Source organism: Buteo buteo, chromosome 9 (assembly GCF_964188355.1).
Source record: "Buteo buteo chromosome 9, bButBut1.hap1.1, whole genome shotgun sequence".
Classification (NCBI taxonomy): domain Eukaryota; kingdom Metazoa; phylum Chordata; class Aves; order Accipitriformes; family Accipitridae; genus Buteo; species Buteo buteo.
This window is the reverse complement of record NC_134179.1, coordinates 6,266,858-6,279,202: the sequence shown is the minus strand read 5'-3', so window position 1 is coordinate 6,279,202 and position 12,345 is coordinate 6,266,858. Positions and strand designations below refer to the sequence as shown.

General features: G+C 42.9%; 1 protein-coding gene across 1 annotated transcript; it reads left to right on the top strand.

The window, feature by feature from the left end:
• Window positions 1-4,482: 4,482 nt before the first annotated feature.
• Window positions 4,483-11,667, top strand: IL18 (interleukin 18). The gene is given in 7 exon segments (XM_075035109.1): window positions 4,483-4,614; window positions 8,206-8,279; window positions 9,268-9,276; window positions 9,806-9,943; window positions 10,758-10,903; window positions 11,033-11,238; window positions 11,240-11,667. Coding segments are annotated over 6 exon segments (606 nt in total). The 5' UTR covers window positions 4,483-4,614; window positions 8,206-8,212; the 3' UTR covers window positions 11,280-11,667.
• Window positions 11,668-12,345: the final 678 nt, after the last annotated feature.

Genomic DNA, 12,345 nt, shown 5'->3' with positions numbered 1-12,345 from the left:
CGTTCCCTGATAAAAAGTACAACGTCGTATTCAGTAAGCGGTTATCCTGTGCAACTGGAAAATATATCTGTATATTAATGTGTAAAACCAGTGCTTCTATAAGCTCCCCTGCAAAGGAGCTCTCCTCCTCACTGGAGAGAGGCAGAAGCTCGAGGCAGGGCAAGAGCACCGATCCGGGCTGGAGGCAGCGGGTCCAAGTCGCCAGCCGTCCCAGGCCAGCCTGGGCCGGCCTGGGCAGGGTAGGGGCTCACAGCCCAGGTGCTCTCAGGGATGCCGAGGGGTGCCCAAGGCCGGCCTCGAGCTGCTGAGGTCCAAAAGGGATCTGTCCCTCGCCAAGCTCTACCTATGCTTCCCCAGTACCCCGTACCCTTAAGGACGTGGGGGCACCCCCTCCGCCCAGGAGGTCTCCCCGCCCCCGCCCCCCCGCCCCCCCACCCCGTCCGGGCCCTCTCTCCTCAGGCAGCGCTGGCCCAGGACGGTTTAACGGTCCTAGCGGCCGCTGGCAGCCCTTAACGGCCGGCGCGCGGGAGGGCGGCCGCGGCGGGGGAGCTGAGGGGCGATCCCCGCTCCGCATCCGCCCGGCCGCTGAGGCAGGCTGGAGCCCGCCCGGGAGCCCTGCCCCGGCAGCTTGCAGCCCTCGGTTTGCCCGGGACGCGGCGGCTGGAGGAGGGCCGGCTCCGGGAAAGGGTAGGAGATGGGCCGTCCTGCCCGATCCCGCCGAGGCCTCGACAGTCGGGCCCACCTCTGGAAGGCGAGCTAAGGAGAACGCCTGCGAGGCTGACGGCTAAAACCTCTCCTGTTCCAGCCGTCCCAGGAAGAAGCGTTTCATCCCAATTATGTGTCTGAGTTACAGCGTGATGAGGCTGCCTGTAGCTACTTAAAAGTGTTGCGCTGTCCACTGGAACAATTCCAGTCATATTTTGTCTTCTGAGCGGCTGTGACGGATCTAGTCACGGTTTGAATCACTGGAACGTTTTGGGATGACAGTGAAATGCCAGACGAGGCTAGATTAATCCGTTTCAAAAGGCAAGCCATGAATTAGTAAAATCCGAGAGATTACTGTCACTAAAATGAATAACGCCACTAAAATTAGACAACGGCTGAGACCAACTTTTTTTCCTAAACAATGGAAAATAAGAGTGCATTTTACTTATGTTGTGCTTCACTTCTGTAGGTAAGCTGTATTTTGTTTCATCAAGATATGACTGAGTCAGATTGCATGATGAGGAGGCTTGCTTACAACAGGCAGAAACTAGACACAATGATTCAGCAGAGCTCTTCTGGTATTTCACTTTGTGTGGCCAGCCAAAAATATTAAATGCTATATCAAGTTACTACTTTCCTAAACCCTGGCTTCATTAGCTACAGTGAAGAAAATCATTGCAAGATGTGAAGTTGTCCTGGAGTAGAGGGAATTTTTCCTCTGGGTTTTTTGCATCTTTAACTTCCGTTTTTAAGGGAAGAAAGGGTCTTAACCTTACATACGTTATCCAAATAGGCTCTGAAAGTCAAACTCAGGACAAGAAATGAAACTGCTGAAAGAACAAGAACTAAATACTTCCCCAAAGTAGAAAAAATTTCGAATATGCTGCCATGGCCCACTTCATTAAATTCTCCAAAAATATTAGAGATTTTTAAGTTATTAGCAACACTATCTAAACATTAAGAAACAGATATGAAAGAATCACTAGGAAAATGTTCTTAAAGTGTTTACCTAATTGAGTTACCATTAGTATGTTAAGACATTTTTATTAACAGATCACCTGAATTAAAATAATTGAAACATCTGAATTGTTTTACCACTTTCAGTACCTTATGGATGTGATAGTCTATGGAGAAAGCTCAGACTAAAAAAAAAAAAAAAACACTATTGGAGCCATTACTCTAAATGTAGTTCCAGTTCCTTTAAGATTGGAGATATTAAAATGCTAGGAGAAAAGAAAGCTTAAAACTTACAATAGAAGCTATTGTTATGTGTTAGACCCTGGTCCTTGTAAGTGCAACTATGTACAGACTAAGAGAAGAAAACTCCTTTTATTCAATGTGCTAAATAACCTAATTGAAATTTTAGGATCTCAAAGGTTGACAAGAAACACCAAGTCTTCCTTCTTGATAGTTTTGTATAGAACATCAATACACCAGCAGTTAATACAAAATAAACAATGCTGGCTGACTGGCATTGGTTTTGGTGCTTTTGCACAAATTTTGGTACCAAGTACAATATTATTTAATGTTTCACTAGTGATCTGAATGTAAATTTAAACTTAATGAGAAAAAATGGATAAATGATAAATAATTATTACAGCTTTTTTTTTTTTTTTAAAGAATATATTTTCACAGTGAAATGAAAAGTTAGGTGTCTGGGAACAAGAAATGCAAGCAGTATCAGCCAAATGGAGAACTCTCCTGAATAAAGCTCTGGTGCCCAAATTTTCAAAAAATGTTAAAAGTCAACTGGAGTGAAGAAAAGAGACATTAATATTATTTTGAAGCTGAAGAAAATTATTCAGAGGTAGAAACTTAAAGGGCTGAAGATGTATATTTTAGTTGAAAAAGACCAAGAGGCAGTTTGATCATCTTCACGGGAAGGAACTCTTTGTTACGAAATGGCTCTCAGGAAAATGTAGAGAAATGGGTGACCAGAACCAGAAGGCAGTTAAATTTAGAAAGATTTTTTTTTTCCTTGTAAGAATCAACCATTCAAATAAAGTACCAAGAGGAACAGTAGAATTACAGTTGTTGTATATAGAAATCAGCTAGACCTAGGTGTTTAAATCAAATTTGGATCTCTCCCTGGTATACAGGTTTCGGTAAACACAACTTCACACATGTACTGAATGCCATGTAACAAAACAGGAAGTTGAAAGGGGATGATATAATATTGCTGTCTGGTTGGAATTCAGTCAGTGTAACTGAGTGTCTGTAAATAGTGATATATACTTACCTGAAAGCAGTAGCTGCCAAAAATGTATTTTTCTTTGTCTGTCAGAAACAGGAGGTTTTACTCTGTTGCTGAATTCCTGTGCTTTTTTAAATTCTTCTGAATCATTTTCATTAGTTTCTTTCAACAACTTTAAAGAAAGAAGATAAATTTCTGTAGCACACATAGTTTTTGTTTATCTTAACCTGTCAGAGAAATACACTGCTCTCTGTGTGTAGAACAGTCGAAATCCATGGTTATTAGTAAAACGGTCAGTATTTCTATTTTTAGGATTATTATTTCAGATGAGGTTGAAAGATGCACCCTTTGACCTCAAAATGATCTCCCTAGATTTATCATATAGACATTAAAGCATGCCCTACAGAAATGTACTGCACTTCTTTTGCTGTTGTTTTCCTCCAAGAACAGTAACAGGCATGCAGACATGCAAGAGAAAGTCTTAGGTTTGGGTTTGGTTGGCATTTTGGAGGGGTTGGGGTTTTGGGGGGGAGAGGGGGGTGTATTTCCTCACCCCCCGCGCTAAAACTTGAGCAGTTTACTCATTGAGCTACACAGCTGAATACTCTAATGCCTTGGCTAGTCAGCATTATAAACAGAAAATTGAGGCATGGAGATTCCAGTTAACACTTCCAAGTTCTACAAACTATACAAAATATTGGTTAATTATTCATTCCCAAGTTCACTTTCCTGGTTTTTATGGCCTTAATTGTCCCATCGGTACACAGCATTTGCCATTACAGTTTACAGCAGCATTTGTTGTATTAAGCGCTTCACAACCACCAAAGGCAGCACTTAGATTCCAAACAGCATCACACCTTGGAACTGCAGCAGGTAGGTCTAAGTAATGGCTATCACCGTTTTATTTATTTGCAATTAATACACACCTGGGAAACAATTTACAGCTGGTAAATTTGGAGCTATCTATTAATCTGGCTTCGACTACTAGCCAGTTTCGGGCCGTTCATTTCCCTGAGAGGAACATAAATTCCTCCCCTGCAGCTACTTATGTACAAAGGGATGGAAGATAATTTGAAGATTTCGCACCAAACGGCAGTAATATACTCCTCAGTAAAGAACTAGATACACGCTATGTGTTCTCAATCCTAAACTGGCTTTCCCCAGGGCAGACGCAATGTTTACGGGCAACTTGCAAGTGTGTGGAGAAGGGGAAGTCTACGCACTGGCGGCTGGTACCTGTTTCAAAACTGCTGCTTGAGACTTTATGGACCAAGCAAACGGACCGTAACACGCTAGTGTAGAAACAAGACGTGTCCTCTGACGACATCTGTGCGAGATAAAGGCAGTCGCAAAAAGCTCCCTTTCTAACCTCAGATTTTGCATGATGTGCTTTCTCCCCCGAGGAGGGGAAGTGCCGCAGAATAAGTGCAGACGTAGACAGATATCTTGGGAAAGAGTCCTAATTTCCTCTGCAGCTTGTTCAGTCGGCTCATTTTGTCGTACGGTGATGCAAGCCGCTATAAAAGCCCCCTCCCTAGATCGCCCTATCAGCCGCCACCCACGGCAACAGAGATCGCCCTCCTCCTCGCTCGCGGGAACGCACGTGAAGCAGACAGGGCGCTGACGCCCGCCTCAGGAAAAGCCGCAGCGCCTCGGCCAGACGGGACCGCGCAGCCCCGCGCCTGTCGGCTCCGCGTCCGTCCCCCCGCACCCAGGTACGCGTGCGAGCGGCCCGGGGTCGCGGCCCGGGGCTGGGGGGTGGTGACGGGACACCGAAACGGGCGGGTTCCGGCTGCGGGAGCGGGAGTCGGCTGTCCCCGCGCCTCCGCCGGCCGCGCTCGCCCTTCCGTCCCGCGGCCCGCCGAGGAGCGAGGGAGGCTCGCCGCCGCCTCTCCGCCCTCGGCCCGGGGCTGCGGCGGCGGAGCGGCTCTGCCCGCCCACCCCAACCGCTCGGCTCGAAACTGCGAGAGCACCCCGGCCGGGGAGCACGCCGCACCCGGGATCGACTGCGTGAGGCGGAGGGCCCCGCACCGCTGCCTGCTGGGGCAGAGCAGCCCGCCCGACCCGGCACGGGGGTACGCCGCTCCCCGCGAGGGGCGGAGATGCTCGCTCCTAGCGCGTTCGCGACGCGGCGGGGACGTCCCGCTGTGGGACCGGCAGCTATCCCTTTCTTGCGGTCGCGGCAACCGGCAGACCCTTGCCCTCCGCCGGGGGCTGGCGACGGAGGGCGTCGCTGAGCTGGGCCGCAGGCAGGCTGCGGGCAGTGGCCCCTCCGCGGGCAGTGGCCCCTCCGCGGGCAGTGGCCCCTCCGCGGGCAGTGGCCCCTCCGCGGGCAGTGGCCCCTCCGCGGGCAGCAACTTGCCCTCGGGGAACCCGCGGTGGGCCGGGCTCCGCTTCAGCACAGGCGCCGAGCGGGTCACGATCCGCCGGGGTGCGGCCCTGCTCTTCGCCTTCCCTCCTGGCTGTCCGCGGAGCAGGTCATTACACGCTGCATCGAACTGTCAGCTAAAACGCCTTATAGCTTCTAACGTTCCTTTCGAACGTGCTCGGTAGAAGGTCTAACCATTTCTTACTACGTATCAGGGCAAGAAATGTAGTCGTTTATGCGTCTTGCTCATTAAACCAAGGGCCACCTTTTCCTTTAATCCTTTATCAATAAGTCCTGCCTGTGCCCTCCCCTCTGCTTTAGAGAGTAGCCCTTGACTTCTTGGTTTACCTCACTACATCTGAGGCATGCACTGTTTGATATTGTGGTATTTTTGTTTCAAAGGCTTGGGGTACGCATGGTTGGAAAAAAAGATGCAGTCCTCTGCTATGAACCTGAGTGTCTCTTCTGCACAGACCAGCTAGAACTATAGACCATATAAAAAACGGGATGAGGAAAAAAAATTGCTCTCAAATACATTCCTCAAAGTGCTTTACTAGAGGGACAAGGAAATCACTGTGATTCCCCCACCCCAGTCCCTAGGGTTCATGTGTGTGCTTATTTATTTCTGTTGGCATTGCTCAGTTGTTATGTATAAGAAGTCTTTCCCACGTGGTGAAAAGAGCCTTGGAAGTAAGCCAAATGTTTTGACTGCACAATAAAATCCCAGTGCAAGAGCCAGGTCTTCCCGTTGTTTGCCTAGCTTTAACACATTTAATACATTTATTATTTCTGTGGCTAGTGCAAGGGGAAAGAATGCCCTGACAGGAGTTGGTCAGTTTGAATTAAGCACTTCATATTCTAGACTACTTACAAAAAGTGACTTCAGTGTTTTTACAATCACTGTTGTTGGCTTTGTTTATTTGATGCTGTCTGATCAACAAGTTTTTGTGCATTCTGCTGTTACTGTCTCTTCCCATGTATTGTATACAGAGGCTAGGCACATAGCTGCTGGCTGAAGACTTCTAAAGGTTAGATGCAGTGATGGTGAATGTCAGTGTGCCTGTTACTTTGTCCATCTGGCCAAAAATTTTACACCAATCACAAAGCCAAGTAAATCAGATCCTGCAGATAGTAAAGTAGCTAGTTGTTATTTTCAGAAAGTAAAATGCCTTTATTTCTAAAAATGTAGATAAAACAGGTAAGAACATTCATACACAGAAAGCATTTTAGGAAAATTAACAAAAACAATTACTAAGTTGCAGACCAAAATGAAACAGGAAGGAAAGTGATACCTGCATTTCACAAAACTAGTGGCATGGAGGAGGACATTTTAAAACTGTTTACCACCAGAAAAGAGAAAGAATGAAATTCTTTGCCACATCTTCCTCTGTCATATTGTAATTCCCTTCATTCTTACTCTCACTTTTCCTTAAAGGTAGGAGATGCCATTTTAATTTTGAAGAGGATATCACCATCAGTTTTAAAATAAAAATATTTTAGTGCTTTTTTCTTAGAATTATTCCTTCCAACGGCAACCATCCCAACAGCAGTAAAATTACTGAAATGCTAGACTTTACAGTTCAAGTCCCAGTCAAGACAGGTGACGCCACAAAACTTTTGGTTTATTTTGTAATTTTTTCCCCTCATGCACTGCTACAACAGAAGATATGGAGACATTTGTGACCTGCAAAGCAATACAATCCATTCAGATTTATCTCTTTTCTGCCAGCATAAACAGAAACTTTATGATAGAAGAAAAGGGATGGGTTCACTTGCAGGTAAATGGAATGGGTATAGCAAATGCATGACCATCACTGTTCTTTTGTTTTATACATTAAACATATACATTGTTTTACCCATTAAACAGACTGAAGGTGTGACATGGTCTCAGTCACTATGTCAGAAAGCTAAAGAATATAAAGTTAACCTGTCTGGCTGTTAACTGTACGAGGTTGAGGATATGAACAAAGCTAAAAACAATTATTCTTCTGGAGTTCTTGGAGGGGCGATGTATGTTGACATTAGAAGCAGAGTGCAGCCCTGGGCTAGTTCTAAATTAACCCTGAAGTGTGTAGAATGGGGGGCTGGAATCTCTGAGGTGCAGATGCTGGCTGGTCTTTAATGGTAAGTTCGGGGGGGTGGGGGAGTGTAAAATGACTTGTTATTCCCAAGGGAAATATATCTTCTTCACTTTTCTGTGTGCCACTCTTTCAAGAGAATAGCTGTGAAATCAAGCTCAGAATTCAACCTGAGTTAAAACAAAGTTAAAACACCATAAGTAAATCACTGCTACTGCAAAATAAACTACATCCCAACTTCTCTGGGAACCTACACAATTCCAGGTCAAGATACAAAAGATACGTGCCTTTCCAAGGGGCAGTCAAAGGTGGACTAAGTTTTGGGTATTTTGGAAGCTCTGTCTTTTATAGAGGGAACCTGGAAAGATCAGTCTGTGTAGACTTAATATAACCTTTACGGCTTAATGGCCAGTAACAGGGTGCTTAATCCAGTCTTGGTCACTTCCCTATTTGAAAATTAGAAACAGAAAATCAAATGGCCATGATATGAAGATAATTTTTGCAGGCCCAAGAGAAGAGAACTAATTTGATGAAATATGTTCATGGAGCTACTTACTAACATTCTCATAGAAATAGAAAATGGTAATGAGTATGATTTATTCCTGTGTAACATCACGTAAGTCAATGAAAAGTTTTGTAAAATAACAGAACTTGAAGGATGCTCTACGTTATTCTAAATAATGATAAAAGGCAACAGAGGAGGACACCATTTAAAGATGCAATTTTTCAACAGGTAGTGAAACACGCCAGCCCTATTATAGTATTGTGCACTAGACGAGAACTAGCCCAAGGACTCCCTTGCCTTATAGAGTGAGAAGCATTGTTCTTAACTCTGAATCCTCTCCATGTGTTTTTGGCAGAGTGAAGATGAGTGGTGAAGAGATTCTTGTGTGTGCAGTACAACTTGGAGAAAATTTCTGCCTCTATTTTGCAGGTAATTACTACTCACTGCTGAAAGAGACACACTGTGTCTTCTTTCTGCATAGAAGATCAAAAGCTGATACACAATTCAATCCTTTCCTTGGGCTGGCAACCCTGGTTTTGTGGAATCCTGCTCCCTGCCCCCCCCCCCCCCCCCCGCCATGTTGCCTGAGCAATCCTCAAAACAGTTACAATCCCCACCACTTAGAAGAATGCTAGTTCTTAAATTATGGACTCAGGCTGTTCACTGCAAAAAGAATCTGAGACAGCTGTCCCAGCATTAACAGGTCAGTATCATATTATTGCTGAACACCTTAAGCATTTAATAACTTTTTCTGTTTGAATACTGATTAAAACCAATTACTTTATCAGTCTGCTTTCACCTAATTTTTCCATAAGCTTCAGTCTGAAGTATTGTTAGCCAAGTATCTGAGTCAGTGGAATATTCGTTGCTTCATACAATACATTCCTGTAGAGGACACTCGGAAGGGTTGTAATACTGTGGGGTGGACTTGGAATAAGTGGATAACTTCCAATCTTGCAGGATAAAGTTAGTTAGAAAACAGTCTGTTCTTTAGAAGCAATTTGTAATGACTGTTTCCTGTCCTTTTGCTCACTTAGAATAAAAGTGCTGATGAAAACAAAACTTTGTATGCCGTTTATTCCTTGGTTATAGGCTTAAACTGACCTGAGTTGCTCACCCTTAAGTAACCCTAAAATATTTTGCATGCCTCTTCGTTTAGTGGTAACTCCAGTTCCCAAATGACTGATAGTTTCATCATTCTGTTGAATTTGTCATGCTTACAAATAAAACACTCTGTAGTTAGAACAGCTCAGCTTGGCGAGTTAGTGATACTGGGGAGTACAACTGGAAATGCGTAGGTGGCTGGCTGGCTTCCAATCTCACAGAACAAAACTGGGTAGAAAGTAGTTTCTTTTGTGGGTGCAGAGCTTAATGTTGTTTTTTTCTTTCTTTTTTTCATTGCTCCCTTGGAACCAAGATGACGATGGTAAGCTGAAAGCTCATTTATTAACATCATTATCAATTTTACCTGAACTAACCTGCTCATGCTTACTAACTCATAAATGCTTTGTGTACCTTGGAGAACAACTTTTCAAACTGGTAACAGCTACTGTAAAAAAGAGAGCTACAGCTCATCTTCTCCTTCTGAAGTTTATGTTGCTTTATTTCCTCCTAAGGTACAGGGTAGTGGCTTCCCTAACAGAAGGACCTTTTAATGCAATTCTAATTGCTGGGCAAAAGAGGGAACTGGTGCCTCTGAACTCTCACTAACAGGCAGAGTAGCTTTTCTTGCTTATATATACAGACTGCTATATTCTGGGAAATCCTTGTCTTGCCTGGGTTGCTACAAGCCAGAGGTGGAAAGAATTACTTGGCCTCCATTCTGTTTGAGATTGGCATTCTAAGAACTTATTTCACCTGGTATCCTTAATGACAAGATTAAGCCTGTAGTAAACTGTCAAGATCTTAAATTACAGCTAAAATATTTGACCCTCTTTGCTCTAATATTTCTACAGGGCTAGAATGTGATGCCTTTTGTAAGGAAAAAATTCTCCACCGAGTCCTTCGAAATGTAAATAGCCAGTTGCTTGTGGTTCGACCAGATTTAAACATGGCAGCTTTTGAAGATGTGACGGATCAGGAGATGAAATCTGGTACACCATTTTTCAAATATATACTATAACCATTGCACTATTTCTTTATTCTAGATGTGCTTTTGTTCTTTGTAATCACTGACTCTAAATGATGAGACTGAGAGTAAAGACTTAAACTTCATTTGTAAGAATAAAGCTAAGCTAAGAAAGCTGAAATTTTGTGTCTTCTGCATTGGTAATGGATTAGATTCCTGGATTAGACTTGAGGCCTGCAGGATGTCCCACGCAGAAAGGGGCTGCTAAGATTTTTGGTTAGCTCTGATCACAAACTGCATTCTTAATTCCTCTTTTTTTTTTTGTGTTGGATTACAAAAAAATCATTTTTAGGTTTAAACAGACAATGTATTTAGCACTAAAAGCTCTTACTTTCCTCTAATAGCAGTAGTTAACAATGTACTTATGGCTTCGGCTTAGATTTTGGGGGGGGGGGCGCTCAGCAATTAATTCAGAACTGTATTTGTTGAACATACTTATTTACAGATCACATGTATACAGATATAATCTTATTTACAGATGGCTATTTACAAATCGAATTCTCACTGTATGCATGCATGTAAAAGGATTTGAACATCCTACCCATACTAATGGGTACCTTCACATGCTTTCTTGCAAGTTCAAAATCTTGGTTATTGAATGATTGCAAAAAGTCAAATATGTGCTACCAGCAGTCGTAAAATTCCAAGTCCTGGCTCTCCTGTCAGGAAAAGTATCATGGGAAGACAGCAGTTGCCAGTGGAATGGTAAAACATAATACTGTTAAGTTGTTGCAGCTCTCTCCTGAGCAGACTATTAATAATAAGCAATTTACATTTAGGCAATGGAATGCATTTCAACATTCACTACTACAAAACTACCACACCTTCAGCAGGGATGCCTGTTGCATTCAGTGTCCAGGTAGAAGATAAAACTTACTACATGTGTTGTGAGAAAGAATGTGGAAAAATGATAGTTCGATTTAGGGTAAGTATTACTTTCCATACCTTATGTATCCATAAGTAGGAGGCAAAATTAAGAATTCAAACGTGTGAGCTGAAACAAAACTGCTCAGGTCTTATGCTGGGACTAACCCATTCCCTGTTTGTTCCTCAGGAAGGAGAAGTTCCCAAAGAAATTCCTGGTGAAAGCAATGTAATCTTTTTCAAAAAGACGTTTACATCTTGTAGCTCCAGAGCATTTAAGTTTGAATACTCACTAGAACAAGGAATGTTCTTGGCCTTTGAGGAAGAAGGCTCCTTAAGAAAATTAATTCTAAAGAAATTGTCAAGAGAAGATGAAGTGGATGAAACCACGAAGATATGTTTCTAACTTCAGTCAGAAAGAAAGTCACAACCTATAACATACTTCAACAGACTTAAAATATATTTTGGCTTTTTATAAAAGTAATCTTATTCTTCATCTGAGGCAAGCCATTTTTATGTTTTTAGCTACCATAAGTTAATACAAAAATGAGCATCTCCCAAAGAAAAATAAATTCAAATTCTTGGTAAAAAGAAGCAGAAGAATGTTTTCCAGTCAGATGGAAGGAAAGAGAATTGCACAATGAAGAAACAAGAATGTGCATGCCTGTATCATCCTGTATAGTATGATCCCTAAAATCTTTGCTGCCTGTTGATCAAACAGCTTTTGAGTTAGGTGTCTCATAGATGAAGTAGACCTATTTTGGGGAGGGAGAGAAAACAGCTTAAAATAACAGATTTCATAAGCAGACCATGCATCTGGCCAATAAACACTTTGACATTACTTTTTTGCATCAACATTATTTCCTGAGCGTCTTCATCAATCTCAGTTACACCGTGACATTCTCACCTTCAACTGAAGTAGAAACAACAGACAATTTTTAACTTTATGGAAATCTTTGCTCAGAGAACTGCTAACTTACCTGAACTATTAAAGTTCTAATATAGCTGTTTGTCCTCAGAGGACCCAAGAAAAAAAAATTATGCCTTTATGTAAAGGTTTTTAAAAGTTAACAGTAAATTGTAGGTTAGTGATGAAATGAAACTAACAATTTGGAACACGTGTAGATATGGCTGGCTCCCATAAGGAACCTATCTTATTTTGTGCATGTGACAATGCAGCACACGTTGGGGTCAAGCTGTGAACTCCATTTCACATTTGGAGCTGAGCAAGCACTGGATTTCACCAAAACTAGAATTAATGTAATGCATTCTGCATATTTAATATTGAGGAAATAATTGATATGTCATATATTGTTCTTTTCTTCTACATGTAAGTGTTGGTCTTCCTCTTCTGTTCCAACTCCAGGCAGTGATAACCTGGGGTCCTGGGTCTTCAACTTGCCATGCAGAAGAGCTGGTACAATTGTCCTACCTGATACAGGCAGAAGTAATCAGAGAAAACAGGAAGGCCTCTATCTGTCATGAAATGGAAGAAAATCTCAA